Source organism: Anarhichas minor, unplaced genomic scaffold, assembly GCF_050575085.1.
Source record: "Anarhichas minor isolate MPS153535 unplaced genomic scaffold, ASM5057508v1 ptg000145l, whole genome shotgun sequence".
NCBI lineage: Eukaryota > Metazoa > Chordata > Actinopteri > Perciformes > Anarhichadidae > Anarhichas > Anarhichas minor.
Window position 1 is genome coordinate 97,501 of NW_027466591.1, and position 24,000 is coordinate 121,500.

Sequence of the window (24,000 nt, forward strand, 5' to 3'; positions counted from 1 at the left end):
CTGCAACAAAAGCAACTTTTATACTTGGATTATTGCAGTTAGATGTAAAACATGGTGGTTGCAACTGCAATTCATGATGTTATCAGCGAATCACAGTCCATCTTAGTGAATCCAGCCCTTGTTTTTAAAATAACAATTAGTAGAAGTTGTATAGACGTATAAACCCAACAGTTAAAATCATGTAATGATTGTGAGCTTTGGCCCTGAAGCTGCTGTAAGCTGTCTCATGACGGCTCCAGAAAGGTGACGTGGTGGAGATACAACCACCTGACAGCTTTAAAACTCTGTGTTATTGATGAGATGGATTTTTAATTAAGAACCCAAGTAGTCGTCGTTTTACTGTGTTTAAAGCAGCGTGTTACACCATGTGGACTTTCCATCTAACGAGGTGAGGAAGTCATGTTTCACCTCGGAGTGACTTTGATGAGGGTCCTGCTGTGTCAGCCACTTCGTTTAAAGTGTGTGTGTGTGTGTGTGTGTGTGTGTGTGTGTGTGTGTGTGTGTGTGTGTGTGTGTGTGTGTGTGTGTGTGTGTGTGTGTGTGTGTGTGTGTGTGTGTGTGAGAGAGAGCGCCGCGGGGCTCCGAGGTGTCGGTGCAGAAAACGACTCGACTGTAGGAAAAGTGAGCGTCAACCTTGAAGCTGTGATGTGATACACTTGTTCTCCATGAGGGGGGGGGGGGGGGGGGGGGTATATGGAGGTGTAATGGCAATATGTTCATGTCAGGATGGATTGTTATGCTGGAATAGATTTTCTGCTCCGGCACACGGCGGGTAACTGATGTCTAACACAGCCCGGCGGAGGAAGATCACTGTGTTTAATAGGACGAAATGTACTGTGTGTGTGTGTGTGTGTGTGTGTGTGTGTGTGTGTGTGTGTGTGTGTGTGTGTGTGTGTGTGTGTGTGTGTGTGTGTGTGTGTGTGTGTGTGTGTGTGTGTGTGTGTGTGTGTGTGTGTTCAATGCCTGGATTTAAAGGAGCAGCAACAAACTGTCAGGGCTCTAGCTTTAGTAGTTGCCGTGATGATTATGATTAATATTAGTTAAAGATAATCAGAAGGAAGTGGGCCGACATACGAGCTCACACAGAGACGTTTATGTTCGTTTGGTTATTCTGCAAAACACCAGAAAAGCAAATGTAATGTGAGGAATCAAAAACACTACGAGTGTAACGGTCATAAACTAACCTCCACTAGAGGAGGGATTATATCTGTAAACTCATATCTCATATTCATGAACTACTTCATGAACTACTACCTTCTTACAAACCCTGTAGAGAAAGAAGTAAAGTATTAAATGTGTTATAAGGAAACAAAGGTTGTTTACGAAACTTAACGCTCACTTGCACTTTTGCAGACTAATCAATAAAACTGAGTTCCTCAACAAAGAACCACACAAAGCACCATCTTAAGTCTTGTGTTTACCAAAGACGTTCTCACCCGTTCATTGGTGATAATACGTCATTCAACATGAAAACAAACAACTGAGGTTTATTTCTCTTTAAGTCTTAGTTTATTGTTGCACCATTGGACTAAAGCTAATGTGAAGGTTCACTATTCTTTAGATTATAACAGAAGCTATGATGACATCTGATAGCTCTCAACATGTAACAGGCTCTACTGGATGTTCTCCACAGACTTCTCAGCTTCCTTTAGTTTTCCATCCGATAGCCGACACCCGTTAACCGGTAACTAACCGGTAACTAACCGGTAAAGTTTAAGGGAATAAAACTCGATGAGCTTTGGCGCCACATTGTGAAGCTCTGTCTCCGTGCCACCATGTTGTGTTTTACATGTGTTGCTTTTTATTTAGCTGAACTGGGAGGGACGGCTCTGGCTCAGCGGGTAGATCGGTTAGAACAGGAAGTCCTGTAATCATAAAGTTGGCGGTTCGATTCCCGGCTCCTACCGTCTGCATATTGAAGTGACCTCGAGTGAGACGCACTCAACCCCAAGATCAGAACCGTGTGTGTGACCGTTCTAATAAAGTTCACTGCTTTCTGATCAGATCACAGATCATCGTTATCAGCTGATATTCGTTCTCATAGTTTCATCAATGCTCCCTATAAAGGCCCAACTGGAACGTTTTTAATATGAATTTGTCCGTTCTCTGGTCTGCTCTTAATTAAGCTCAACAGCTTAACATTTTAAATGAACAGATAGACTGAAACAAGTGCCAAACTGTTAACCGTTGACTCCCACTGATACACCCTTTAAAAGTGAGGTCGTGGTTTGTTTACTCCTCAGATTTGTCCAATAAGTCTTTAAGGAGAGTGAGTCTCTTGTTTTATTGTGTAAAGTGAAACAATGAGAACCGCAGAAAGGAAACGGTAATGTTCAGGTAAACACACTAAATGTACGCTTTGCATTGGCCCCCAAAGAAAGGCTCCTCAACACAACAAAGTGGAAGTTATTTTTATATTAATATTAGTATATTACATCTGTTTGGAGATTGTGTGTCAAGACGTCCCAGTATAGGGAAGTGAAATACACATCAGCTTCTATTTCCTCCTAAAAGGGTTCTCGGCTGCAGTGATGGACACTTTGTGTGTGTGTGTGTGTGTGTGGGGGGGGGGGGGGGGTGTTGAGGGAGTTCATCGTGCTCCTGATGATGTTTCATGTGATGCTGATGTGGAGGTAATAATGGGCTGCAGCAGATCTCCAGAGTGAGGACAGTGGACGTCCAGACGAGGCTGTTTGCTGAAGGCAGCGGTGCATAGCTGACGCTGCTGCTGCCGGCCGGTCAGTCATTTCACGCCTGTCTGGGCTTCCTGTGAAACGCCAAGCGGATAAAAAAGAAGAAGAAGAAGCCGTCTGGGGAGAACCGGCTCAGTTTAATGTGTTTTTCTGTGTCCAATCAACAAACCTGTGGTGGAAATTGACAGGAAGAGAACTCCTTCTCCTGCATGTTGTAGTCAGTCGGGCTCATGTTTGATGAAACTCTACATGTGTTGGACTGATTAATGGAGCAATGAGTCCTTTTATTGGAGAGGGATGTTCAGTCCTGTGTGAGGCAGTGTGGTTGGTTGTATAGGCCTTTTATCTTTATACACATAATATTGGTATTAAAGCTACGGTTGGAAATCTTCAGAAACTCAACTGAACGGTTGGACGGTCGTGATGTTGCCATCGGTGTATGAATGGGTGTGAACGGTTGGATGGTCGTGATGTTGCCATCGGTGTATGAATGGGTGTGAACGGTTGGATGGTCGTGATGTTGCCATCGGTGTATGAATGGGTGTGAACGGTTGGACGGTCGTGATGTTGCCATCGGTGTATGAATGGGTGTGAACGGTTGGACGGTCGTGATGTTGCCATCGGTGTATGAATGGGTGTGAACGGTTGGACGGTCGTGATGTTGCCATCGGTGTATGAATGGGTGTGAACGGTTGGACGGTCGTGATGTTGCCATCGGTGTACGAATGGGTGTGAATGGGTGAATGATGACATGGAGTGTTAAAATGTACCATTTCAATCTAGTAAATAAAGTCGTAACGTAAACAACAAACATGGCCGCTGTTAGTAATCACAGCTGTTAAGATAGCAGCTTGTTGAAGAGCAATGAGTGACAGGTAAAGACCCGCCCCTTCTGGTGTCTGCCACGAGACCCTATTTAAGAAAAAAAAACATGAGACAAATATTTCTTACAACCAGTTTGAATTGTGTCATGAATTACACAAATGTTTGTCAGTTTAAAAGATTTTTTGCAAGTAAAGAAATTTTCAGTTTGTCGTAGCATCATTTAGTTTTGTGAAAACTACGTCTCGTCTCTTCTACGTCACTAACACCGACATGGCCGTTAGCTTGTCATGCTAGCTAACTTAGCTATGTTCCAAATGTAAAGTATCTCACCTGATGTGTTTTGACTCTTTTGATCAAACAGGAAGAGAAAGAACGAGTGAGACTTGTTGGTGTGAGAACATCCTGGTACTAAACACATCGTAGCTTCAGAGAGACGTCACTTAAAGACACTTTTGGGTGTGTCCTCTGTATAATTACATATTTTCACAGTCTTATACTTCATCTATCAGAGCATTTGATTCATCGATTATTGTTGGGATGTAATGAACATTTAAAATTGTCAAATATGTTTTTGTAGAAGAAGATTACCAACTTAACCTTTCAGTCACCTGTTGCTGTTGCTTCCTGTTCCAGGTGATGGCTCAGCAGGTGACGGCTGGCCGGCGCTACCTGCGGGCGTTCGTTAGCGGCTTCTTCGTCGCTGTTCCCGTCACGGTCACCGTCCTGGATCGGTTCGCCTACGTGGCGCGAGTGGAGGGAGCGTCAATGCAGGTGAGACGTCACAACACGTCCACTTTATGAAATACTATTAACGAGGTCAGAGGTCACGGCATCCGGACCACTTGTTGGAATAAAAAGAGGCAGAGAGAGAAGAAGAAGAAGCTGAAAAGCACATTCTAGAGTCCATGTCTGATCTTTTTTAATCGCTGTGTTTGAAGCTGCTTGAACTTATATGTGAAACCATTAAGAATATAGATGAATGGCTTCTGCCTCAGACTTTTTTTTACACCCAAGAGAAAGAGATTCGGAAGGAAACACCTCAAATACTCTAAAATATGTGTGATTGTTTTAATAGTGGTGTAAGTTATGGTTCTAAAAACTGAAACTGCAACACAAACGGCCGTCTTGGTGGTTCCGTGTTGCGGTTTCATTTTATGGTCTTTGCACCCTCGTTTGAAGGAGCAGTGTGTAGGATTTAGTGCCTTCTAGTGGTGAGGTTGTAGATTGCAACTACCTGAAAACCCTCCACTCACTCCTCTCTTTCCAAGTGTGTCGGAGAACTACGGTGGCCTACAGGCGACATTAAATCATGAAAGTCTCTCTAGAGCCAGAGTTTGGTTTGTCTGTTCTGGGCTACTGTAGAAACATGGCGGACTCCGCCTCCAGCTCCCTCTTTACATATAAACGGCTCATTCCAAGCTAACGAAAACAAACTACTTTTATTATTCAGGTGACACTAATGAAAACATATTATGAATATAATACTCCAATAAATCTCCTTAAATCCAACACACCAGTCCTTTAAAACAAGAGTTTACATTTTTTTTTTTGTGTGCTACATCTCTTGTTTGAGAAGTGTTCCATAGATAAAGATTATTGAGGATGATGACTATTTCAAACAACTAAAACCAAGAAAACCTATAGTCACATTATAATAGAAACCTATAAATATCTGATAAATACCTGTGATATCAATACTCTGCTGTGGTTGTTGTATTCTTTTATTTTATTTATAAAATGGGTCATCATTTTAAGGCAGTGCTGTAGTTAGTGATGTAGTTTATAGAGTCAGAACATTGAGGGTGTCGTCGTCTGTACAGACTCTAAAGCCCCCTCGAGTTAAATTTGTGATATTAATCTATATAAACAACATTGACTGTACTTGACTGCATATTAGAAATACGGAGACAGAAGTAGTAAATAACAGTCTGAGGACACAAAGCCGGTAACATTGGAGAAGAACCACCTCTCCATGCATGGCCTCCTTCTACTCTCATCCAGACGGTAAACAACTCTTCCTCATTGAGAGGCACAGATGTAAAAAAAACAAAAAAACAATAAATAAATACATAATTAAATAAATAAATAAACAAGTGCCTGTTGGGTTTTGACCGAGTTGGTTTCCTGTCGTGCGGCCTATTATACGACGCGTGTTATACATTATGCATAAAACAATCTGCTCTCCATTTTTAATGAGCATGAATATTAAAACAGCGTGTCGCCTCTTTTGGTTGTTGGTGTATATTCATGTAGCGGCGTGTGTCGGGGTCACGACGCCGACCTCTGAGAGAAGAGTTTGAGATCTAAAAAATCATTCATGAAATGACTAAACAGTTTGTTTAAAGCAGGAGACGTGTTGACTAAACCAGATGTTTTTCACGATATTTCAGACTGTAATAGAAACATCTAAACTCCTCTGGTTGTATAGAAGTCTATGAGAAAATGACTCTACTTCTCTCTTGATTTATTACCTCAGTAAACATTGTAAACATGAGTTTATGGTCTCAATCTCTAGTTTCAAGTCTTCTTCAATACAGCATGATGTTCATTTAGTACATTATGGTCCATTTAGAGTCAAACAGACCATAAAGCAGGGGATGCTTTAGGGCGGGGCTACACAGTGATTGACAGGTCTCTACCAGAGACGTATACGGCGTCTCTACACTGAACTCTATTTCTCATCTTACAAGCCATCAGCTCAGAGAAGCACCTGAGGTGTGAGCGCTGTGATGAACTGACTGCACTGAGGAAACAAAAAGGAAGAGCAGCTGCCTCTGACAACTCAAACGACGGAGAGCCCTTGAACTCAGCACCAGGGAGAGAACGTCTCTGCTCACGAGTTGATTACAGAGCTTTGATTAGAAAATGATCCACTCATGGATTACCTATCGGAAGCAAGTCTCCAGGCTCTGCCAGTTGATTTTATGATGATATTGAAATTAACTGAATCCAGCGGCTGCCTGGACACAAGGACATTATTCTAAAACCAAATCATTCTCTTTTAAAATGATCATATATTCTGTATGCACTTTGTAATTAATGGACTTAAATGTGAAAACCACTTCAGTTTGTTCATTTTTAAAGGCAAGATTTACATTACGGAAACCTAAATTGACAAAAAATCTGAAAGTTATTTTCACCATAATGATCTATAGCTGGCTAACTGGAGCAGAAGTCCTGCAGCAGTGAGCAGCTGATACATGATACCACCATGTTCCATCATACAGAGGTGGTGCTTCTCACCTGGCATTACTGCTACTAGTTCGCATGGAGTTTAATCCTAAAACTCTTCTCTGTTTTTGGGGAGAAATATGTCCCTGAAGGTGCCATGTGCAGCATTTTACCATCCATCAATTAGCACATACACTTTGCTTCAACAACCATAAGAGACCTCGTTAAGGCGGTTTGATGATTCACGGTTAAAAACATGAATCACCCGGTTGGAGGTAGCAGGAGAAATGGGTGGATTACCTGCTGCAATGTTGTTTAATATGTTCTAACATAACAGTTAAAATCTTCTATTTTTATGTAACATTAACAGAATTTCATCATCTCTAAAATTCATTCAACAAACTAACATTCAGGCCGACAAGCTTTCACTCAGCTAGCCTGCCTGCTAACTAGCATTTAGCACGCCAGCTAGTGGGGCGGGGGTGGCATTGGCTCACTGGGTAGAGAGGGTCGTCTGGCAACCGCAAGGTCGGCGGTTCGATCCTTGGCTGCTACGTGTCCTATGCCGAAGTGTCCCTGAGCAAGACACTGAACCCCTAACTGCTCCTCGGGCGCTTCTCAGCAGCCCACTGCTCCCAATAAGCTAGGGATGGGTTAAATGCAGAGGACAAATTTCGTATATGACAATAAACTTAAACTTAACTTAACTTAGTGGTTATTAAAGCTGTTGGCTAAGCTGTCCGCATAGCTGCTAAATCGTTGATTTTATAAAGAGCAGTGGTCCAGTGTACAGCGACAGCAGAGACCATTTTGGAGTTTCGTGAACCGACTTTTTAATCACAAACAGAACACTTGTTTGACTGCGGCTCCTTCATGTTTGATGGTTAGCTAACACAGCGGTGCAGAGACAGACCTACTGGAACATCCATGTGTGTGTTTTTGTGTTGTCGACCTTTTGAGCAAACTATTTCTGGACTGTTTCGTTCTGTTCCGTTACACCGACTCACCACCTCTTTACTCCGCGTCTCTGATGCTGTTGTGGGATGTCTCCTGTACACAGTATGTGTGGTTATGTTTACTGATTCATATCAACTGTATTATTGTGCCTGCAGCCCGTCCTGAACCCGGAGGGGGGGTCTGATTGTGACGTCGTCCTGCTGAACCGTTGGAGCGTGAGGAACTACGAGGTCCACCGAGGCGACATCGTCTCCGTCATGTGAGTGACTCGTTTCCTTTACAAAACAAAAGCGTGAAATCACACTGAGGTGTGTCTTTCATTCAGTATTGATTCGTATGTTTAACTATTTATACAACAAAAATACTGCATTTGTGCAGAACACATTAAACTTCATACGGCAGGAATACTTTAAACACCTCTTGTGTTTTCTACACTTAATCTTTTCTTTATATGAAGAGCTGCACAATCACATCTAAATCACCAGCATCATGAACAGGAAGTCTTCATGCAGTTTTACATCATTTGTATATTAATTCATTGATGAATCTCACGCCAGCTGTCTACCGTGGATGGATTTAAAAGTTGTTATTATTATTCATACAGATGAATGACTTCTCTCTGAGGCCAAAGCATGAACAACCTAACAAAACACACTGCGGACAAACAAGTAAACAACTCATTGAAATGTGGCTGCACAACACATACAGAATATCCGATGATGACAGCTTTGAAAGGTTCAGCAGTTATAACGTAGCGCAACATACATTTACTTTGTTCTTTTGAAATGCCGCCTGCTTTCTCCGGGAACAATAAGACCGGCTGCAGAGAGATGAGTAATTCATATGAATTACATCAATTCTCAGTTGGTCTGGCAGCGATATTTCAGAATCACATTCTGGAGAGAAGGTGAGTTCTCATACGCTCCGTGTTATTTTTGTGTTTTTTTCTTTTGTTCATCAAACTTTTTGGATGCTTCATGACTTCCAAGTGGCACTGTGGCAAAATCAGACAAGCTACTTCATTTAGTTTCAACTTTTAGCCGAGATCAGACGCTTTTTAAAATATGTGAAGTTACACCTGACATGTCTGTCAGCAGAGACCAGTGAGCTGTAGGGATGAAAGACTCAACCACAGCAGCCTGTCGCACCAACTGAACACTAGTTTGAATTTAAAGTCGGCACCAACTGCGACATTCAAACTAGTTTGTGTCACACTTTGTTTCAGTTGCAGGGATCTCTGCAAACTGTCGGCCAGTTGGTTTGTGTACAACCAATGTGCAACCAATGTACAACCAAAGTACAACCACTGTACAACCACTGTACAACCAATGTACAACCAATGTACAACCACTGTACAACCACTGTATAACCAATGTACAACCAAAGTACAACCAAAGTACAACCACTGTACAACCACTGTACAACCAATGTACAACCACTGTACAACCAAAGTACAAACAAAGTACAACCAATGTACAACCACTGTACAACCACTGTACAACCAATGTACAACCAAAGTACAACCACTGTACAACCACTGTACAACCACTGTACAACCAATGTACAACCACTGTACAACCACTGTACAACCAAAGTACAACCAATGTACAACCACTGTACAACCAAAGCACAACCACTGTACAACCACTGTACAACCAATGTACAACCACTGTACAACCACTGTACAACCAATGTACAACCACTGTACAACCACTGTACAACCAAAGTACAACCAAAGTACAACCATGTGCGCAATGATCGGCAAGATAAACGGGTAAACTGCCGAAAAAGCCCATAGGGATACATGTTCTGAATGTGCTGTATACGTGTTCAAAGAATGCTGGAATCATAGTGGAATAGCTAAAGTTATTGTCAAGTGTGCATGTTAACATATTCACTGAAGTCCAGTCATTAACTCGTTCATGAGCACACAGCGCAGAGAGCTAACCCAGTAGCACAAAGGCTACGAAAGGCTAACACAGTAATGCACTGTGGCTAAAGTCCAACTAAACTTTGACACAAACACAAACACATCTAATGATTCGGTCAGTGACGGGAGGCAGATTTTAATAATGGCAGCAACTTAACCGTGTAGAAGAGTCGAGGAAAACTGTTCTCTCTGATTCTTGCAAGATTTGAGCAAAACTCCTCAAGCATGAGAGAACAAAGTAGCAGGTTATAAAATGACATTGTGATCGTCTCCAGCTGCTCTGTGGGGTTTCATTCTGCTCTGACTCACTTAAACTATTTCCTTTTATCTGGAAACCACCCTTGAACCCCCCTGTGTGTGTTTCAACAAGTACGTCTAAACCTTCTTTTTACAAAAGTACCCTCGGTGCTCCGACGGTGACACGGTGCCTCCGATCTTAACGTTGCCTGTTTACCTGGCAGCCCCTTTGAAGAAGAGGAGATTTTATTTTTCTTTCCTCAAAGCAACAGATCGCTCAGTCCTCCACACGAGGAAACAGGTCTGTATCGACTCGCCTTCCTCGCCGGGGGGATTTAGTTAAAACCCCTCATAAAGCCGCATCTATCACCTGCTAGGAATATCGCCTCAGATTTAAATTTCAAATGTGATATGGCTGCACTGCAGGAGTGGTGGTGGGGGGGGGGGCTGACTCCTGCTTATAATTGGCACTCATTTTAAAGGAAAATTGTTGAAGGGAACACGGCCGTCCGTAGAGTAATATCTTATTTACAGAGCGCCTCTCATTCCCGGTGTTTGTCATGCTCTGAACGCAGACCACTACCAACCTGATGGGTCTGTGTGTTCTGTGTGTGAACAGAGACATTTGCTTCTGAACGGAGTTCTGCAAAAAAATATGGTTTTCTCCGGGACGTGGAGGGAAATGTTTTCTCCTCGGTCTATCAATCGGCAGCGGGAAAAAAAGAGATGAATGGATTCTTTCTATGTTGAAAGGGTTTGATGACAGCCGTCTCTGATCAGCAGGGGATCGGGGGGGGGGGGGGGGGGGGGGGGGGTTCACAGTCTATGAATATTCATTGAAAACTCAGCCGTCGTGGAAACCTTCAAAAGCGACAGGCTTCATTCCTCTGTGGTCGCTGTCTGCTTTGAGTCCAGGATCTCGGTGTTGTCTATAGACCTTTTTTTACAGCCGACCTCATCATAAATATTTGTGTGCGTGTTGTCAGCAGAAGTGTTGTTTTGTTCCAGAACATCCAGTCGAGTTAACAAGCTTTAAAACGTTGTGAGCAGCATCTAAAGGTCTGCTTGTTTCAGGTTCGGTTGTCAGAATCGACTCAGGTTCTGCAGAGTTCAGAGCAACCGGTGTTTCACTTTAACCGGTGACCGTGTTAACTGGGGACTTAATGGTTAGTAGATAATAAACACAGATATTTAAAACTGATTGAAGTCTTTTTCCGCTGCCTTTTAATATTGCGTAAATCTGATAACTACAAGCTTTAGTCTTTGTGTAAATAAAAGTCTTTCTTACAGCCAGAAGGTTGTGGGTTCGATCCCCACTGAAGGCAACTCTAATCTTACTTGACAAAGATGATTGGGAAGTGTTCTGGTAGTTGGAGCTCTACACACCATGTGTCCCACGTAATCTATCAAACGTAATCACCTTGTCTTTGGCTTCTTGAGTAACATTTCAACTTGAATGTAATGTGATTACATTGGTTATTAAAGTATAAACTTTGACTGCTTCAAGTTTCAGCTCAAACAGCTTTAAGGTTCAGAACTATATCGGGAGCTAAAGATCTTCCATACGAGACGTCCTGACGGCTTGTTATCATCGCTGCAACAGTTCATTTGAATACGTAGTGTCACTTCAGTGCATTACAAAGACTCTTCTTGTTATTCCACTCGTATTCAAAGCCTCCTTCTCGTAAGTCTCCAGAGATCAGGACAGACGCCAAAACCTCATGTTTCGCTTTTTGTTGTTGTTTTGTTGAGTTGATTTTTCACAAATGCTAAAACCCACTGATGGGGGAGGGGGGGGGGGGGGGGCGATGAAGAGGAAGTGAAGTACAAACTGTTCAGGTGAGGAAACATGAAGAGCCCGTGGGGTTTCTAAAAACATCTCAACCTGAACCAGATGACAAACGGAGACGCAAATGACAAGAGCGAAGAAACGACAGCGCAGAAATAACCAGAGAGGAGTGAAGTAAATGAGCTCTGTGTTTGACAACAAGCAGTGCATGTTGGGTAATGCAGTTATAATTTGTTCCGTTTCTTTGAGTGTATGATGTCGCTGGAATAACAAATACACATTTCTGTTGCATTCTGTCGAAGAATGCAGATTTGTGTAAAGTTGGATAAATACATCTCGAGGTTTCTCGTCATGTAACCCCTGTTCTATGATAACACAAGGGCGGGAAACAAAGGACTTAAAGAGGACTACTGTCGGATTAACACCAGTCACAGACTGCATAAGAACTTGATTCTAGTGATATGTAGTGTCTCATAGTGAAAGACAAACAATGCAGCATTTGGATGGTAAACAGTTTTTTTATGTCACACAAGTCATCACAGATGGAAAAGTCTGACTCTGAAACGGTGAACATCTTAAAATATTGTGTTGACCGTTTATTGACAAAGCTGGATCTGGTTTTGCATTTCTTTCCTGGGTCTTGTGTGTTACTAAACACAATGAGACCCTGACAGAAGCACCAGAGTCACAATTTAAGCAACGTATCTTCATTTCTTCATCATTTTATTTTTCGTGCATTTTCCATGCAAAAGCCCCGGCAGGGTTAAGGCAGCAAACCTACTTAGTTTGGTTGAGGAAAAGATCGTGGTTTAGGTTAAAATAACTACGGAATTGGCGTTAGTTAAGTACAGTTACGTGACACGAATGTGGGTCTCCTGAGTGAAAGTTCTGTGTTTTAAGACCCATCCCTCCGTCTGCAGACTTTGTCTCAGGAGCTCCACCAGCTCCTGAGGGAATAACTGCCTCCTTAGCTGCTGAATGCTCCACGATGTCCAGTAGATATTCACTCACTGTGTCTCTCAGTTGGTTTTGCTTGATGAAAACGACGCTAATGAGAGCCGTGAGGATGGACCAAAGAACAAAGCTGGTGGTGTGAAAAAGATCCAAAAGTACTGATGGGTGCAGCTCTACCTGATTAATCTAGACATGGAGACTTTAAGTTTCATCAAAGGCACATTTAAATGAGCTTTATGGCAGATAGAGGCATTCAAATATAAGTGACATTACATCTAAGAGGAGACAAAAATGGAGACGACGTTTAGAATATAATAGATGAAAAACAAAAACGTCAAATTCAGCGGCCTTGCATCAGCAGTCACACATGTGAAAAGAAATGAGGACGTGATTCTGTGATCCCTTCCGACACAGTTACTTTTCTTCCCGCCAACAAAAAATAAAGTAACTTCCCTTCGGTAAGACACATCGAGGTGTTTGGATGTGACGCCTCTATCGGCAGGATAGATGAGGTTCATGAGGTGAAAATACAAAAGTTAAGGTTTGTGTAGGCTTAGTTTACAAAAACTAGTTGGTACGGTTAGTGAAACATGTGGTGTGGATTGATACTTCTTATAGACCTTTGTCATCAAATAAAACCTACGCTGGTTGAAACAAAGAGCAGCCTCCTGTGTTAACGTCCAATGTTTTGTTGACTCAACAATCTTACTCCACCTGTCTTCGTCCAAAATGTCATTTTGAGGTATTTGCTGAAATGACAAATTTTTCAGTTTGAAGCTGAAATTTTAGCTGCTTTAATTGATTTATACTTTAAAGTAGAAATTTGACATTTTTTGGGGAAATATGCTTATTTGCTTTCTTACTGCGAGTTATACGAGCAGATTAATACCACTTGATATCTGTATGCTAAATATAGAGCTAGTAAATGATTAGCATAACTTAGCATTAAGAATGGAAGCAGAGGGAAACAACTAGCTTGGCTCTGTCTAAAGTTCAGAAATCCCCCTGCTGAGGTATCGATCGTCACATCCCACTCTCAGGAATGAAGGCAAATAATCATATCTCCCAAAATGTCAAACTCCTTTCAGTGCTCTCACTTCAGCTGACACTAGAGGTGTAACGCAACCTCCAGTTCTGAAGGGAGGAGTCAATGCTTCACGTGTTAAAGCTGCATCCTCTCTCGTGTCCAGCAGGGGGCGACTCCTCTGGTTGTATAGAAGTCTATGAGAAAATGACTCTACTTCTCTCTTGATTTATTACCTCAGTAAACATTGTAAACATGAGTTTATGGTCTCAATCTCTAGTTTCAAGTCTTCTTCAATACAGCATGATGTTCATTTAGTACATTATGGTCCATTTAGAGTCAAACAGACCATAAAGCAGGGGATGCTTTAGGGCGGGGCTACACAGTGATTGACAGGTCTCTACCAGAGACGTATACGTATACAGAGAGCAGGACTCTGTGTTTACATCACGATGCTTTGTGCTCAAACATTGTCAAAGTTGATGGAAAAACGTTTTTGTAAAGAAAGTTGTTTTGTTGCTGCGTACATCCTGAGTATCCTGCATGCAGCTGCACCAATAAACCAATCGCTACAGCCTCAACCGACACACAACTCTTCCAGTTTGTACACTAAAGCCACCTCACTTCTGCCAGTGTTTATAGCTCAACTAACATCAATAGTCAGTAATTACAAAGCATGATAAAAAAAACATTTCAGGCCTCAGAGGGTCAGACCTGCAGCTCCACTGGCTCCAGTTTGAAATGAGCTGTAAAGAGATTTAAAGAAGAACAGGAAGGAGTGTGAGAGCTGGAGTCAACACTGAACTATGGAGAGTAAAGTTTGGATTACAGGATTATCAGTGAGAGCATAATAACACCAGACGGGTTTATTGACATAGTCATCAACTGGAGAATATTTATCATCTGAATGGAAATACAGTATATTGCAGCGTGTAACAGTCGTATGTGGGAAGAGATAGTTCACGCTAAATGTAGACGAGCAGCTGTAAGTCACACTCACATGGAGTCATTTCTTCTCTCAGTACGATCTCTAATTATAGCACAGATGGAGAGAGTAGCGCGGAGTCCCTGATCTATAAGACTACACGTGGAATCCATGCGGGGGTCTGAAACTAATTTTCCATTAAATTGGTATTAAAGCCTCACTAATTAAATCGGGCCGCAGAGGCTTCAGTCTTAAAGACGGAAGAAAAAACGTCTGAACAGCTCGCCGAGTCCAGACACCGCTGAGAGGGAGACGTACTGGAGGTGTCATTATATATTTATATAGAGCCTTTCAGGTCCACTAACTATAGTTAACTGGTCCTGAACCAGTCCTGATCCTCTATATGAACCAGTCTCAGTGTAGTCCTGATCCTCTATCAGACCTCCATCAGTAAAGAGACCATCAGAGAGAAGATGGTCTGTTTCTATAGAGTTATTCTTGATGCTCGTCATCGGAGCCACCGGGTCGAATTCTGGTGAAACCAGATGAACTCATGCAGGTTCACCAGAACCTCCTTCAGCTCAGACTCCAGCAGAGACCGGTCCACCGTGGACGGACCCAGATCCTCCAGCAGAGACCGGTCCACCGTGAACAACCAGAACCAGGACTGAGAGGAGCAGACTGTCAGACCCTGCTGCAGTAAAATGAGAGGTTTTCTAAAGCGAGTCTGGTGCTCAGAGACACTACCACTTTAGTCCACAGGGGGCGACAGAACCAACACAACATGAAAGTTCTCTTAGTACCTTTAATGAGCGACAGTCTGCAGCCTCGCTAGCAACTCTGTGTGGCTGGGTGCTTCAAGCTTAATGCTAAAATCAGCATGCTAACATGCTAATGTTTATAAGGTATTATGTTTATAGCATATTTGCCATCTTAGTCTAGCGTATTAGCATGCTAACGTTGGCTAATTAGCATTAAACACAAAGTACAACTTAGGATCAGAGTTATTAGAATTCCTCTTGAGGGGGATCGGGTAGTAGTTCAATGACTCTGGTAATGGATCACCAGATTCATTAGAGAACATCATCTGGGAACCACGAATGTCCGTACAAACTTCTGTGCCAATGCATCCAGTAGATATTGAGATATTTCACTCTGACTTGATTTGAACTGAAATATCTCAACATCGATTGGATGGTTTGCTATGAAATCTTTTTCAGATATTCATGTTCCCCAGAAGATGAACCCTATCGACTTTAATGTAATCATCTGACTTTTCCTATAGTGCCACCATAAGGACGATGTTTTTGTCAAGTATTGGATGGATTGTGACAATATTTGATTGAGACATTCATGGTCCCCTCAGGATGAACTGTACCATTATCCATTCATAATGTTGAAGGCATTATAAAGAAAACATTTGTCTCTCTTTCTACCTCTCTGCCGTGATGCATGCTGGGTTTACAGGATGTGTGTAGTTTCCTCTTTGGGGGATTCGTCTCCTTCCTCGTACCGGCATCAAAGCCCGGCGGCGTGCCGCTCACACAGATCTCCTCCCACAGAGCGAGCCGGGAATTACCTCCACGCGTAACGGTTCCTCGTCCGCCCGTTTAGCGACGGCAGCGGATCTCTGCCTCCCAACGCCGTCAGCCGGCTGACATATCGAGGGCACGATGACGGCTGAGCGTCAACGCTGGAGGGAGTGACACACTGAGAGGAAGCAGGTGGAGAGGGAACTCTTTCCCGTCCATCAGGAGGCAGAGTTATAGGTTCAGACAGGAATACACACTTTCACTACTTTAATAGTTGGACTTATTTTGGACACAATAAGTAAATGTAAGATTTAAGATGTTTCTTCATAATATGTTGTGTTTGTCAAGAACAAAGTTGACCTGAAAAGCATCAGCTTTGCTTATTTGTATTTTTCTTCAGCTTACTTCACTTTAGCCGTCTTGTTGTGCAGATGTAGCATCAGCTGTCGACTCTTTAAGATATCGGTACCAGATGATGGACGTTTGGCTTCGACACCAGAGATTCTCACGCTTCTTACGTCTCCTCAAACAGAGTAATCCCATCTAAACACAGCTGATGTCGATCAGATCAAGGATGAGGACTTGTTGGACTAAAATGATGTCTCCATGATTGCAGACATTATGAAACTGGGTCTTGTTGAGTGAGATAGTGTGGATAAAAGGCTGCATCGACAAATGTGTTACAGAGAAGTTAGTGAAAGAGCAGAGCACATTTTAAAGATGACGTTTTCATATATTAACAATTAAAGGTTTTGCTGATATGAACATTGTTAAATTGACAGTTTGAAAACTACATTCAACGCAAATGTTTCTTTGCACGTATTGCAAACTAGACGATACCAGAGAAGGGCCGAATGGTTTCATACGTCCTCGTTCATGATTACGTTGATAACATACTAAAATATTTAGTTGTTTTGCATCGTTTCTCATCAGGATGCTTATGAACACACACAGACAGACGGAGAATCTTTGCTTCGTAGTGAGACATGAATCAAACGTCTAGGAGGCTGCTCAGCTCCTTGGTTTAAACGTGTGTCCTTTTGTATTAAAAGGTGTCAAACTCCTGCTGCCGTGGTGCCCTTGAGCCTGATTCTGCAGCAGCAGGAAAGAAACCAGACAGCGTCAGTAACCTCTGAATGTGTCCACGGGTTTAAGTCCACGTTTGGTGCCGAGCTGGAAGTCTGCTGCTGGGAGTCGTTCCTCTGGACCCCGAGCTCCCAGCATGCATTGTGTCACCAGTGGGTTGTAACTCTGTTATGTTAATCGCTCAGCGCGGCATTGAAGCCATTAAAGTGCCGACACGCTGAAGACTTGATGCTCTTAAACCTCACAGTTCCTCCTCATTCTGTCATCTCTCTGACCGGCCGACATCCGTCATGAAGACTTTACTCTGAGAGTTTTATAACCAGCAGCTGGGGTTCTCCGTGTGCTCTTACAGCTGAATCAATACCTGTTATTTCTATAGAGGCAGCACAGTCACTGGGACACAATACCGGCCCATTAAACACGACGCTCTGCGCCTCTTTTTCAAGGTAACGGTGACAAATTAAGACGACATCCGGCATGCTGCTGTCCACGGACACCGAGGCTCTGGTTACTGTTAGTAATCAGCTTATGGCCCCCGATGCTGCAGTATTCCCCTTTTTACCTCTTAAGCAGGTTTAAGTCGGATCACACCCTGTCACGACTGTGTAGGTTGTATTTGCTGAGCTTTATGACACTCTTATTGTTTGAAATATTTAAACCTAATTTGCCTCGAATCATAAAAATGGACTCAGGACGTCTCTAGTAAGATCTTCCAAAATATTGTTTTTTCAAATTTGTATTAAATCTTGTGATACCGAGATAACGATAACCGGTAGATTTTCACATTTCCCCTCATTTAGGATATAAAGATGTTATAACAGCAGGAAGCATGATGAAGCATTCACGGTTTACAGAATGATAACCAGTAAGTCTCATACGGACCAATGCTCAGTGAACACTGTGTTTCAAACTAAGCTGAAGGATTCATTGTTCTTCCCTGAGCTCACATAATTCTTCTACTTCTAAACTAAATAAACAATAAAAAAGCTTTTGCATTTTTCTTTTAAAGTGCTGAAACGGGAGCTGATCGTCTCACTCATGTTGATGTTTTGGAGATGTGTGGTTTTAAAGAACAGCAATCAAACATCTACATATTACACATTATAAATCCACATACTGTAAAGAATGAGACCAGAGACATGCAGGTTACGTGGGCTAACGGCGCCTCTGAGCTGCCCGTCGCTGTGAACGGTCGACCTTCTAGCAGAGTGGATAGTTTGAATATATTCACGATGTTTCAAGGAACCGTGTGAACCGTGTTTTAATGCATCTGTCTACAAAAAGCGTGTTTATTTACACTTTTACAGAATAGATAGAATATAGAACGCACACAGTTACTTCCTCACACCTGATGCAGATCCTGAGGCTCAGTCGTCCTCATGACGAGTGGATCTAACTTTAAATACCTCTTCATGAATAAACCTGATGCTTCTACCATCAACCACATTTATCTACAAACAGTTAGCAGATCGTGCTCTGGAGGGTCGGGTCTTCGGAGACCTCCGTCTCCTCTGGTTCTGGTTCTGGGGTTCAGTCTGCATGTTGACCTGCTGGTGAGTGATGCATGTAGCTGCAGTGTGCTGGTGGTGCGCTCAGCATTTAGTCGTGTCTGAGGTTGTGTTGGGGGATTTGAAGTGACCTGAGCTTGATGATGTCATGAGGCCGGTTCACCATCGGTCACCTTCTATAAACATAAAGCTTAATACAGCATAAAGAACTCCACCGTCTGTCCTGCGTCAGCAATACATGTATCCAACTAAAGTAGTTATTAAGTGCTGTAACTGTTTACACCATGAACACATCACTGTACTTCATTGTGACTCTTTACCACATGTGGATCCATCCGCCGCTGAAAATAGTCCCCAACAAAGTCACTGTTTCCTCCTGTTTTATTGTTAATATAAACTACAGTGACTTCGGTAAGTACTGGTTGTAATGAGCTGATGAGTCGCCTCTCTCTGCTGCTCCTCCTCATGCATTAAGTAACGCGCATATTAAACATAAACAGGAACGAGCTCGTCTTTATTCTGTAGCGCTGGTCGTTCATTGATCACCTTCATAACTTAAAGAGATACGTATACTTTATAATCACCTGATTCAGAGCAGCTGACACATTGAACATTGATTTGATTATTATTGATTTGTGATTGATGTATTTGTATTATGGGATAACCTGCATACCGAACATAAATATGAGTGATTGAAGTGAATCAATCAGCATAAAGTGTTCACACGTTGCCTCTCAGAGGCCTCTGATGAACAGATGATTCTTCATAATAGATGAGGTCACAGTATCGTACAACTGGAGCTCTATCCTCTCAGATGTGAGGATCAGACTCTTTGTGGTTTGGACTGATGTCAGACAGAAATGGACTTTGATGATGTAACTCCAGGAACCCGTCATGGAGGATTCTAACCGTTCATTTATTAACCGAAAAAAAAACATAATGAAGATAAACTTTAGTTTGTAGAAGAAGCTCTGTGCGGTTTAATATGATAAATATTGATGATAAATATTCTCCAGTTGATGACTATGTCAATAAACCCGTCTGGTGTTATTATGCTCTCACTAATAATCCTGTAATCCAAACTTTACTCTCCATAGTTCAGTGTTGACTCCAGCTCTCACACTCCTTCCTGTTCTTCTTTAAATCTCTTTACAGCTCATTTCAAACTGGAGCCAGTGGAGCTGCAGGTCTGACCCTCTGAGGCCTGAACTCTACTGACTGTTAGTTGATGTTAGTTGAGCTGTAAACAGCAGAAATGAGTTTCAGCTCAAGGGTTGTGTGTCCGTTGCGGCGGTAACGGTTGGTGTAGTGGTGTAGTGGTGTATTGGTGTAGTGGTGTATTGGTGTATTGATGTAGTGGTGTATTGGTGTAGTGGTGTATTGGTGTAGTGGTGTATTGATGTAGTGGTGTAGTGGTGTATTGGTGTATTGATGTGGTGGTGTAGTGGTGTAGTGGTGTAGTGGTGTCGTGGTGTAGTGGTGTAGTGGTGTAGTGGTGTAGTGGTGTATTGGTGTAGTGGTGTCGTGGTGTAGTGATGTAGTGGTGTATTGGTGTATTGATGTGGTGGTGTAGTGGTGTAGTGGTGTATTGGTGTAGTGGTGTATTGATGTAGTGGTGTAGTGGTGTATTGGTGTATTGATGTGGTGGTGTAGTGGTGTAGTGGTGTATTGGTGTAGTGGTGTAGTGGTGTATTGGTGTAGTGGTGTATTGGTGTAGTGGTGTAGTGGTGTATTGGTGTAGTGGTGTAGTGGTGTATTGGTGTATTGGTGTAGTGGTGTAGTGGTGTAGTGGTGTATTGGTGTATTGGTGTAGTGGTGTAGTGGTGTATTGGTGTATTGATGTGGTGGTGTAGTGGTGTAGTGGTGTATTGGTGTAGTGGTGTATTGGTGTAGTGGTGTATTGATGTAGTGGTGTAGTGGTGTATTAGTGTATTGATGTGGTGGTGTAGTGGTGTAGTGGTGTCGTGGTGTAGTGGTGTAGTGGTGTATTGGTGTAGTGGTGTAGTGGTGTATTGGTGTAGTGGTGTCGTGGTGTAGTGGTGTAGTGGTGTATTGGTGTATTGATGTGGTGGTGTAGTGGTGTATTGGTGTATTGATGTGGTGGTGTAGTGGTGTATTGGTGTAGTGGTGTATTGGTGTAGTGGTGTATTGGTGTCGTGGTGTATTGGTGTAGTGGTGTAGTGGTGTATTGGTGTAGTGGTGTATTGGTGTAGTGGTGTAGTGGTGTCGTGGTGTATTGGTGTAGTGGTGTAGTGGTGTCGTGGTGTAGTGGTGTATTGGTGTAGTGGTGTAGTGGTGTATTGGTGTAGTGGTGTCGTGGTGTATTGGTGTAGTGGTGTATTGGTGTAGTGGTGTATTGGTGTAGTGGTGTATTGGTGTAGTGGTGTAGTGGTGTATTGGTGTAGTGGTGTCGTGGTGTATTGGTGTAGTGGTGTATTGGTGTAGTGGTGTAGTGGTGTATTGGTGTAGTGGTGTATTGGTGTAGTGGTGTATTGGTGTAGTGGTGTATTGGTGTAGTGGTGTATTGGTGTAGTGGTGTCGTGGTGTATTGGTGTAGTGGTGTATTGGTGTAGTGGTGTAGTGGTGTATTGGTGTAGTGGTGTATTGGTGTAGTGGTGTAGTGGTGCAGCTGCATGCAGGATACTCAGGATGCAGACTGATGCACATAATGCAGAACTAAAGTTCCACCAGGAAGCTTTTAGCCAAACGCCGCTCAATGGAGCTGAAGGAAGCACCAGCTGGTTCCTAATCATCTACAGCAGCAGAGAGACGCTCCCCGTTTACATCTCACCTGTGGCTGTTTCTAGCATCTCGTCACTTCCTCTCTTGGGTCCTCTCTTTACCAAACACACATCAATGAGCCTCAGTTGTTCTTCCATCACCATGAACACACGCACACACACACACACACACACACACACACACACACACACATACCGTCCTACTGACACAAATTGTCACTCGAGCACCAAATGTGGATTAATTTGCTGATTAAAGAATAGTCCCCAACAATGCATTTCATGCAAAGATGAACCTATATATTTGTGTGTTTTAAAACTCTAGACACCGACGGGATGTAAAGCATCTAACAACTGATCTGCCGTCTCTGTAAAGTCTCTAGACGTGTAAACAGCGTTCTAACCTGTGAAGTGTTTGGTAGTTACTGGAGTTCAGTGAGCTGAAGAGCATCGAGTACACAGCAGTGTTCAGGTGCTTCAGTTGGTTGGAGGTCTGTTGTCACACACATGCAGCCGATCGCATGCGGAGACAACAACCAGACTTCTTATCTAACTAGCTAACACAGGAACCTGGACCTAACGTGACTCACTCACACACATGAGCTGGTCTTCTTCGTCTCAGATCCGTCACAATGTTTGGGGCACCTGGCGTTTCCTCAGACGAGCGGCTTCACATCCATCAACGGTGCAAATGAACATCAATGGCTTCGTGAACAGGAAGTCGTTGGCTTCCAAATGAGAGAAGGGTAGTGATGCCAGTCACACCTCCTGTAGGGGGGGGGGGGGGGGGGGGGGGGGGCTGATGGATGAGAAACAAGAGGCCTCGAGCGATTCGCCGGGACCCCCCAAACAACAACACTTTAGGAGCAGCCACAGAAGATCCACTGACTCTACAGTTTGATTTAACAGACAAAGATCACAGGCTGTCTTTTTAAAAACAACACGATGAAATGACCTGAGACTGATGACGTTTCTAAAAGATGAAACTATCGGTTGACTTGATGGATAACACGAGCTCCATCACCTCGTCATCCTCGAGAGGAAGACACTCACAGAATAGCAACAACTGTGACGGTCTGGGTGTTTTCCTCCTCCTCTCATCCATCTGTGGTGGAACACGTCAGCTTCTGAATCATAAACCACAAGTTGTATTCAGGGAGGAGAGCGAGGCCTCTGCTGAAACCAACGCATGCCACCTGCAGGGGGGGGGATAGCGCAGCATCCGCTTGTTGCCTCAGCAACTTGGTGAAACTGGAGGAGGAGGAGGAGGAGGAGGAGAAGGGTGATGGGGAGGAGGAGGTGAGGAGGAGGAGGAGGGTGATGGGGAGGAGGAGGAGGAGGAGGAGGAGGGTGATGGGGAGGAGGAGGAGGAGGAGGAGGAGGAGGGTGATGGGGAGGAGGAGGTGAGGAGGAGGAGGAGGGTGATGGGGAGGAGGAGGAGGAGGAGGGTGATGGGGAGGAGGAGGAGGAGGAGGAGGAGGGTGATGGGGAGGAGGAGGAGGAGGAGGAGGAGGGTGATGGGGAGGAGGAGGAGGAGGAGGAGGAGGAGGGTGATGGGGAGGAGGAGGAGGAGGAGGAGGGTGATGGGGAGGAGGAGGTGAGGAGGAGGAGGAGGAGGGTGATGGGGAGGAGGAGGAGGAGGAGGAGGAGGGTGATGGGGAGGAGGAGGTGAGGAGGAGGAGGAGGGTGATGGGGAGGAGGAGGAGGAGGAGGAGGAGGGTGATGGGGAGGAGGAGGAGGAGGAGGAGGAGGAGGGTGATGGGGAGGAGGAGGTGAGGAGGAGGAGGAGGGTGATGGGGAGGAGGAGGAGGAGGAGGGTGATGGGGAGGAGGAGGAGGGTGATGGGGAGGAGGAGGAGGAGGAGGAGGGTGATGGGGAGGAGGAGGAGGAGGAGGAGGAGGAGGAGGGTGATGGGGAGGAGGAGGAGGGTGATGGGGAGGAGGAGGAGGGTGATGGGGAGGAGGAGGAGGAGGAGGGTGATGGGGAGGAGGAGGAGGAGGGTGATGGGGAGGAGGAGGGTGATGGGGAGGAGGAGGAGGGTGATGGGGAGGAGGAGGAGGAGGAGGGTGATGGGGAGGAGGAGGAGGAGGAGGAGGAGGTAGATGGGGAGGAGGAGGAGGAGGGTGATGGGGAGGAGGAGGAGGGTGATGGGGAGGAGGAGGAGGAGGAGGGTGATGGGGAGGAGGAGGAGGAGGGTGATGGGGAGGAGGAGGAGGGTGATGGGGAGGAGGAGGAGGAGGAGAAGGGTGATGGGGAGGAGGAGGTGAGGAGGAGGAGGAGGGTGATGGGGAGGAGGAGGAGGAGGAGGGTGATGGGGAGGAGGAGGAGGAGGAGGAGGAGGAGGGTGATGGGGAGGAGGAGGAGGAGGAGGGTGATGGGGAGGAGGAGGAGGAGGGTGATGGGGAGGAGGAGGAGGGTGATGGGGAGGAGGAGGAGGGTGATGGGGAGGAGGAGGAGGGTGATGGGGAGGAGGAGGAGGAGGAGGGTGATGGGGAGGAGGAGGAGGAGGGTGATGGGGAGGAGGAGGAGGGTGATGGGGAGGAGGAGGAGGGTGATGGGGAGCCAGGCTGTCTGCATCGACGTGATTGACAGAACTGGTACAGAACACACAGAGAGAGTTTTTACAGTCGA

General features: G+C 44.3%; 1 protein-coding gene across 4 annotated transcripts in view; it reads left to right on the plus strand.

The window, feature by feature from the left end:
- Positions 1–24,000, plus strand: part of immp2l (inner mitochondrial membrane peptidase subunit 2) — a 108,005-nt gene that overhangs the window by 6,003 nt on the left and 78,002 nt on the right. For 3 of the 4 annotated variants that reach the window (XM_076085241.1, XM_076085238.1, XM_076085242.1), the window contains exons 2-3: positions 4,152–4,289; positions 7,802–7,905. In XM_076085241.1, coding sequence (XP_075941356.1) covers positions 4,155–4,289; positions 7,802–7,905 — 239 coding nt within the window. In that variant the 5' untranslated portion in view covers positions 4,152–4,154. Of the gene's footprint in view, positions 1–3,878; positions 3,975–4,151; positions 4,290–7,801; positions 7,906–24,000 lie in introns of those variants that run through there. The other variant, XM_076085239.1, reaches the window with a different exon arrangement.